Source organism: Chiroxiphia lanceolata, chromosome 5 (genome assembly GCF_009829145.1).
Source record: "Chiroxiphia lanceolata isolate bChiLan1 chromosome 5, bChiLan1.pri, whole genome shotgun sequence".
Taxonomy (NCBI): domain Eukaryota; kingdom Metazoa; phylum Chordata; class Aves; order Passeriformes; family Pipridae; genus Chiroxiphia; species Chiroxiphia lanceolata.
This window is the reverse complement of record NC_045641.1, coordinates 72949344-72958156: the sequence shown is the minus strand read 5'-3', so window position 1 is coordinate 72958156 and position 8813 is coordinate 72949344. Positions and strand designations below refer to the sequence as shown.

At 42.6% G+C, this 8813-nt stretch overlaps 1 protein-coding gene across 2 annotated transcripts in view; it reads left to right on the top strand.

The window, feature by feature from the left end:
• Positions 1-6270: 6270 nt before the first annotated feature.
• GYS2 (glycogen synthase 2) overlaps positions 6271-8813 on the top strand; it is a 41686-nt gene continuing 39143 nt past the window's right edge. The window contains exons 1-2 of one of the 2 annotated variants that reach the window (XM_032687989.1): positions 6271-6430; positions 6571-6796. In XM_032687989.1, the coding sequence (XP_032543880.1) occupies positions 6676-6796 (121 nt within the window). In that variant the 5' untranslated portion in view covers positions 6271-6430; positions 6571-6675. Of the gene's footprint in view, positions 6797-8813 lie in introns of both variants that reach the window. The other variant, XM_032687988.1, reaches the window with a different exon arrangement.

The window sequence follows — 8813 nt, the reverse complement described above, 5'->3', positions numbered from 1 at the left end:
AATATGCCAACAATAAGATTATGCTGCTGGCCTAGAAGAGTCTTGTAGTTACTTCTCTCTCCTAGATTAAATTCTTTGCCTGTTAATAATGCCTAGTTTCTATAATGTGGAAGAAATAGGATTATTTTGTATTTGATAACCAAAATTCAAGGAGGTTTTTTAGCATTAGGCTGGAGTCCATGGTGATAGTCCTGTTTATTAAACAATTCAAGTTGGGTCTTCAATCTCTAAATTTCAGCTTGATTTTTTAAGTGCTCATATACATGGAGAACAGTGGTAAAAAAAATAAAGCCCAAAGATTATTTCTCAATCACAGTTATGGACATTAACCATACAATAGCCTGTATTTTCTTGGCATGCCTAGAACTGATCACTCTAGATGTCCAGGGGACACACAGTATTAAATCTATCTTAAATCATAATTCAGGGGCCTGTAAGATTTTTTTTCATAACAAATGGTCCGAGACCAAGATGGAGCAATTTAAAGGACTTTTCTATCTCCATTAAAATGCTGTGCATAGTGGACTAAAACAGCTTTATAAGCAAGTAGCCTAATTTTTGTCATTCCTTTGAAATAGAGAGGTCACACAAGTTTTGTTCTATTGCAAGATAACTTCTGTGATTTAGTAAATATCATGTAAAGTATCATGTAGCTGCTAAAATACCATGCAGGGGATGTTGCTGACAGCATTACTTACAAAGGGTATCCCAGGGAGGCCTTTGGAGATGTTTTATTCTCAGTGACAGGCTAAATAGCAGAATTCTTTGCCAATGGGAGACTGAAAATTGTAGTCACTCCTTTCATAACTTGGTGTGGAGATCCAGGCTTTCCACCCCTGGATAGATTATCTTATAGTTCCTGCTGAGAACTGTTCATGATCAGCTGTTATGAGGTAAATGGCATAAAATGCTGCTCTTTGCAGGACACACCCATTAGGAATATTCACCTGAGCACATTTAGTACAGGAACCTTGTACAGTTCCTTCCTGGCTTTGTTCTTATGCTGTTCTCAGTTAATGAGGGAATTCAAAGCTATGTTGTGGGACATTATCTTGCAGGATTCTGGAGAGTGATGTGCATGAAGAGGCATTGGTTGCCTTGGAGGACAGGGAGTGGGGCCTTTCCCCTTCTGGTGGTGAATTTTGATTTCTGAAGATCACTGGGCTGCAGTAAGACAGGTTTCTCACTGATTGCACCCTCACCCATTAAAGTGTAGGGTCATACCTCGTTCTGTGGTCAGCAAACAGCCCCAGGTAGGTTGGTGCATTTTGAAAGGCACGTGGGCAGCAGTGTGTGAGCTGGGAAGCTGCTGTCACCTAGTGTTTGTCAGCTACTCCTTCAATCCCCTCCAAAGCCAATTTTGAGGGTTTTTATTTTGTTAGTGATCACAGACTGAACAGTACAAGATCTTTTGTGCCTGGACTTTAGGCAACCAGAGAGCTAATGATCTGTTAACAGAGGGAGTGGATACAGATGAAGGGATAAGGGAAGAACAGTGGTTTGTGTGGTGAGCACTTTTCTTAGCACATCAGCAACCTCACTGTGCTGCTACTTCTTTTCTCTTTCTACTCTTTTTTCCATCATGAGGGAAAATTCTAAAAAGCTTCATCAGCAATGAAGTGGCCTTGTGGATGTTATGGGGGATTAGTTCAAAATTGTTAAATAGGAATGAGTATCTCAGGTAGGGGATTTTGAGATTTTATAAATAGGCTCTTCAGGCTGTTTATTTGCATTCACTGATGCTTGTAAGCCCTATGCAAGTACATGAATTATATTGCAATTGTTTTTTTTTTTGCTGGGAATCTTCTCACACAATCTTATATCTTCATTGCAGTTGCATGGCTGTAGAACACACAGCTTCCCTGTCTATGCTGATACAACACCAGCCTATTCCTTGGAGTCAATCAATAATATCCATAATATAGTCTTAATTCCTTAATAACTATATTGGCATAGTACTTAAAAAGATAATTGTGGGTTTTCATTGGAACAGAATAGACTCATGTTTTGCTTTGTCCAGGCCACTGATACATGAACTTTGTTCTTGTTATCCTATGAAAGGCAATACAGGTTTTTAGCCACGTTCCTGTGTGTCAAGAGGTACCTTTGTCACTCCTTGGTCTACCAGAAAACATTGTGGTGCTGTTGGACAGAGCAGTAAGAAGCAGCACTTCAGAAAGCAGAGGACAATTTGCTCCACTCACACAAGGTAAGATCAGTAATGTTATTTTAATTGCTGTAAGGACCTGGACCCCCTTGCATTTCCGGGTAATTAGGTACAGAACAGAAGGTCAGTCTGACTACCCTGCAAATATCAGACAAGCAGGTACTGACAGACAAGAGAGACACAAGGGATTTTACTGACTTTTAGTGTTAAATCAGCTGCTTTTTTAGTAGTCAAAGGATAAAACTGGGGCAGGGAATTGAAGGCAGGTTTAAACAGCGAAATAGTGTTAAAAAACCCACACAGCTGGAGAGCAATGAAAATGCTAGTCTAGCATCATTTTTCAAGGCCAAGTCCGATAGGATTAACATTAAACTTGCCTGTGGTGAGCTGGTGTCTGCAGGGTTGGTAACTCTCATTCTTGCTCTGAGGATGAAGCAGCAGAGGCCCCAGTGCTCTGCAGAGCTGGGAACACCAGCCTCACACCAGCTGAGATGGATGGCTTTAGGGTGGTGTGTCCTGCCTGTTTATTTTGGACAAAACATACCAGGTGTCTCTGAGGAAAGTCCATTGTGTCACATCACTCCCCAAAACTTCAGATGGTTCTGAGCCCCCTCTCTCTCCTGGCCACTTCCCAGGGTCACTGTACAACTGTCTTCTAAATGAAAGGAACAATTATGCACTCGTGTGAGATTTGGAGCATTTTTTGGCCTTGCACAAAGAAGGAGCAAAGGCCACCACTTCACAGCTGGGCTGATCTGAACTTGCTGAGTTCAGGCAGGCAATTAGGGCTGTCCCTAGAGCATTTTTGGACACCTCCCTGATTTTCCCTAAACTCTGCAATGACAAAACAACGCGGGCGCTGGAGAACTCATGTTAATGCCACCAGTGCCATCTACCGCTCAATATCTAAAGCACAGTCCGTGTGCGTCAGTAACTGCTGCAAACCATCGTCTTTTCCTCCTTTAAAATTTCCCTGGATGCCTATGAGCATTTTTAACATCTGCGTCTTATTTTTTTCCCTACAGTTAATGTAGGGAACCCTTGAAACCCCAGTTCTGTTCAGAGCCAGCCAGTCCTGGACGGTTACCTCCTCATAAACTCCCACACTTGGAGTGTTTCTTCCCCTACCCACTTGCAGCCGTGGAGACTGAAGTTGATTTTCCACCAAAAAAGCTTGTCTGAAGTGGTTCTTGTGGAGGGACTGTAGTGTGAAGACAATATCCACGGCTCACTTCCTGGGGTGATGTACTGAGTTAGCTTTTACAAAAAGCTTTGATCTATTTAAACAGAAGTGGTTGGATCAAAGTGTGCAGAGCAGATGACATCCCAGGAGGTAACAGTTCCAAAAGGAGTTTCAGGTAGGGCAGAATGCACAGCATTGTCCTTGCATTGCTATCTCCGGACAACTACAGGAAATTTTGGGAAAACAATACACATTTTATATGTTTCTTTTCAAACTCAGCCTAGTTATTGTCCAGTATCCTTGCAAGCAAAATTGTCTCACTTCTGTGAGCTGAAAAAGAATTTAGTGAGGTAACAGCTGATGTCTGGCAGAGTTGCCACACAGTGAATAATGTATTAGCAAAGGGCATCTCTGTAGTTAGTGATAAAAACAATACGAGAACCTGGATAGGCCAGACTCAAAACCAGCTTCACTGGTTTCCAGACTTCTGGAAAAGATTTGAATCAATGTTATATTTTAAAAACTACTCTTTTTGGTACATTCCCACCTTCCCACTTCAGCATGAGCTCTGTTCTTGCGAAAAAGGAGCAAACTGTGCAGTCATAGTCACAACCTTTCCCTGTCTCAGTGACAAAAATGACACATCATTGTAGTGTCAGCAGAGTGTCCTTTTCACCACTTGCACCTCACTGCACTTGACAAAAAGGACAGCTAATGGTTGTCCTTCTCAATATCAGAATACAGCTTTTATCCTGAGTGTTTTGATTTTATTTTGTTGTTGCTGCACAGCTTTATGATCTCCTTTATGGCCATAAAGCTGGATAACTCCAGGTGCACCAGGTATCCCACAGATATCCTTGCAGGCCATAAATATAATGAAAAGGGAGGGCCCTTTACCCTCTAGCAATTAAAAGCATTTGCAGGGATGAAAGTTTCTGGACTATCTGTTGGAGACAGCCTTTCCTAGGCATTTCATATGCTTTTCCCTCACTGATGATAAAAAGCAGGAATTTGGGATGACTCTGTGTGAAAAAAAACCCTCTAAGATGGTCAGATTGGATAAAGTGAAATATACTTGAAATACAAATGAATACTAATGTTCACAGTGCTATTGAACACTTTATATCAGTTAAAAAACCCCATGAGTTATCTCTAACCTGTGAAAGGTGAGTTATGTTCACCCAGTGATAGCCTTGCCAGTGTTTGTGAAATTATCCTGTGGTGTCTGATGACCCTTTCAAACTCCTTCTCCAAGGTTTGAGGACTTAAACCATCTTCTGTCAAATTCAAAAAGTAAAAGAAATATTCTCTTACTACAAACAGAAGCTGGAAAAACATGACACCCAAGAACCTGAAAACCACAGACTATATAAGGAGTTTACAAATTTTGTTATTACAACTTCATTGCTGTAAAATTATTTGCATGTTTTCCAGGCTTTGGAATGCTTAGGGACAGTGGAAGTTCTCACCTGAGATGGCCTTCGTGAGCCTCACCCTCAGGCTGGACACCCAGGGAAAAGTGTGGAACAGATTCAATATTCAGAAACGAAGGAGTCTTAAAATATTACTGGTTTTTCTTTTAAATAACACGATTTTTAAACTATAGGATGATGTGGTTTTCCTACCTACTCCAGGTAGTAAAAGCCACACCTTCTCCAAAAATAACAATTCTCAGGCCAGGCTTCTTTTTTTTTTTTTTTTTTTTTTATAAACTGGTAAATAAGGCAAAGAAACTTAAATAAGTTTTTGGTAAACTGTTATACTCCCTCTGTTCCCAGCTGTGCTTCTCCATCCCCTCTTACCAGACTCTTTTCTGAGACAGCTCTAGTTCCTCACTTGGCAAAAGTGTTTTCTACATCCTTAGGTTAGTTCAGTGAGCTGTATCCATGAGCCCAGGGATAGGTCTGAGTACCATACATGCAGGGAGGGCATGGGAAGTGGAAGTGGAAGAGCAAGTCTTTTGGGGGATAGTTAGTCATTAAGGTAGGCTCAGCTGCATCATGCATTATGTATGATGTCTAAGAGACTTTTATGCAGATAGGCTGCCTGTCTCCCAGACCAGTTGTCTTGGACTTGTTTTGTCTTAAGTGAGCTCAGAGCCATCCCCTCTGTGCCTGCTGGTGCAGTGTTATTCTCCACAGTGCCAGAGACGTCCTGGATCTCACCTGGAGATTTGCTCCCTGCTGAACTGAGGATTTTGAGCAGGTTGTGCTCTGAGCTCAGCATCAGATCTAACTTACACAGCTGCCCCAGAAGCACTGGCTCCTCCACCAGACATGTATCTTCCAGACATAAGAATCTTCCAAGCAGGGAAGCTTGGAGGATCTCAGGTTGTGAGTGAGGGACCAACATCTCTGCAGATGTGTGTGCACTGCTTGCAGCATCCCAGCTCTGTGCTGGAGCAAGGCAGGGGCACACTGTGCTCACTGAGTTCTCTGGGAGGAACACAAGGGCCCAGAGGCCAGAAAAGATCTATGGCATAGAAAAGAGAAACTAGTTGGAAAATCAAGGATCAGGACTTCAAGGAGGGGCAAAGTGAATGACAAAGTAGGGACAGAGCCTTTGTAGCTCTGTTTGTAAAAGCTGACAGGGCTGCAGGGCTGCTGGAGAGCAGAATGCAGCCAACAGCTCTTACAGAGCCCTGGAAACACAGCTGGAAAACAATTGTGGAGGAAGGATATGAGGTAAACTGAGGCTTTTACAGACTATGAACTGAAGAGGAACAGGTAACAGCCTTGAACCTGGCCAGTATCCTGAGAGCCACTGTGTAAAATGAGTCTACTACACCCTGGTTGATGAGCAGCCAGCAGGTAGGGAAGCTCCATGGCTGTTAATGGGAGGGTGTATCTCGAGGGGAGGACTTGGGGGCTGGACTCAAATCAGGTGATGAACTCACAGGGTCCTCCCTGTTGGAGTTTGCTCGGGGTGGTGCTGAATTTACAACCCTCCTGGTTCCATTGTCCTTGAGGTGGTGGGAGGTACTGAGTGCTGTGGCTGAGGTGCCCCAAAGCATTTTTAGCCCCCTCTAAAAGAAGAAAAAGAAAGAGCTGTGCCCCCAAAACAGTGAAGACCTTTCTCAGGTCAGTCTTAAATTCTTACCTCTACCAGCAGCTGCTTCTCAAGCCCTGAGGATTTCCCTGAGCCAATTTAATGTTGGTGGTCAGACAGTTTAAACCCATTAGCTCCCAGCTATCTGAATAATTTCCTTCTCGGATCCCAGCACACCTGCAGACTGCTCCGACCAGAACTGCAGAGCACTGCCACGGTAACTGGACCTTGGCTCACTGCTGTGGCCTGCGTGGAGAGCACTCAAGGGCTGAAGAAGATGCCACTGGCTAGATCACTGTCCATAACATCTCTGAACGGGCTTCCTCAGTGGGATGATGATGACCTGCCAGTGGAGGACTTGTTGCTCTTTGAAGTTTCCTGGGAGGTTACCCACAAAGGTTTGTACAACACTTGGCAGTTGGTATTGCTGTTTCCAAGGGAGTGGAGAGAGGCATGAAGGGCTTGGACAAGTAAGGCATTAAAGGAGAGATTGGGGAAGGACAAGTAGGCTGCAGAGGCACTGCACTGGGAGGAGGGCGTGTGGCATCCGTGTGTAACTGCACGTTGTGTGTGGGCTGCATCTTCCTCTGCTTGTGTGGGATGAGCACAGTCAGGTTGTCTGTGTGTCTTTATGTGTTTCACCACCAGGGAGAGGTTGTTCAAACATCCAAGTGATAAATCTGGGTGTACAGATGTATGGATGTATAGATGTTGCTTTGTACATGTTTGTGTTTTACCTTCCATGCAAATTCACTTGGGAATGTCATGCGTGAAAACGAGGTGTAAAACAGATATCAGATTCAAAGAAGTTTAGAACATTCTGTGATTCTCCCTCAGCCTTCTAAAGCAGTGTGGAGAAAAGGCCAGACTTGGAAGAGGTATAAATAAATATGGCTGCATTGCAGCCATTGAACAAATGTCAGTGACCAACTGAAACTCTTTTGGACTGCTCTTTGCAAACACAGGTTGTGCTTCATTTCTTCACTGCATGCAGCTGGTTAGGCAAAGGGCACCTGCTTGTTAGGCAAAGATCTTCCTGCCTCCATTTCTAACTCACTCACTGAATCATCCCCTTTCAGGTATGTGTAGTTCACTAAGGGGGAACAAACTCTGTTTCCACCAAAAAAAGTGAGTTATTTGAGTAAATGATCGACCCCATGTGTATTATTGTCCTGGCAGATAAACAGAGATTAATCAGGAAAGGGGATCTATGATCTATTAAGAATTTAAAGGGGAAATATGTGGGAGAGGAGCAGGCAGTGCTGGTGTTTATCCCCATGAAGTGGGAATTACTATTCTGTGGTAGCTTCTGGTATTTAATCTGCACTGCAGGGCGATTTTGCATTGCTCTTTTTAAAATGCTGAGCTGCATCAATACCAAAATGTGCTACAGAGTAACTTTTGCACTTTGAATCCCTGTGAGCTTCTTTTTCAGTAGCTTAAGTCAGATTTTTGAGTTCATTTACTAATGCCAGAACCTGGAGCATGCAGCATTCCCTTTTGCAGTGTGCATGATAAGTGAGCCTCTGGCAAGCAGATGGCAGCAGAAATCTAGGAAATTCAGGTGTTGTCACTACCATCTCTGAACTGCGTAGTATGTATATAAATATTCTGAGTCATCTGGACCCAGTGGTTGTGGCTATCACACGGTGTGTTTAAGAAAAAATAAAACAATTAGATTTGTCTGTTATTCCTGTGTGTGTACAAAGTGCAGTGAATTGTTGAATCATTCACAGAGCTCTTGTTGACACCAAATCTACTGACACAGCTAAAATTTACTATTCTCACAATTTATGGGAGAGATATTCATCCACATATCCACAAATATTCATGAGTGGATATTTATTCAGTTAGTTTAAAAATAAGGTGCCTTTAATTGTACCACTTACCAAACCCATATATTTGAATGGGGCTGACAGAACTAGTCATAGAAAGCAATTTCTTTGTTAGAATTGGACCTCTGTGCAGAATTTCCTTTAACTAACCAACCTTGACTGGAAACATCTGTGCAAAAACTCTTTATAAAGAGAGTTTCAACCTGTAGTTCTGGTAAATTCTTGATACTGAGAGGTTTTTTCCTACAACTTCCAGGCAATCGAATGTCTAAGTCACGTGGTTAAACACTGTTCTGTGGTGACTTAACTTTTATAAACAGTTCTTGGAAAATGTTAGGGCACTGTGAGAGAGTAGCCAGCAAAGTACAGGGAGAGTCACCACAGAAGATATGTAGGCTTAGGAAATATACTGTATATTTTCCACCTCCTTAAGCAGAAGGAGGAATTATTTATTTGACAAAGTAGGGTGACCCCACATAGATTTAATACTGCTGCATGTTTCAGAGTTCGTTGTATATATATAGAGTTGCTGTATATGTTCCTAATACAGAGGGCAAGATAAGAATTAGCTGGATTTATT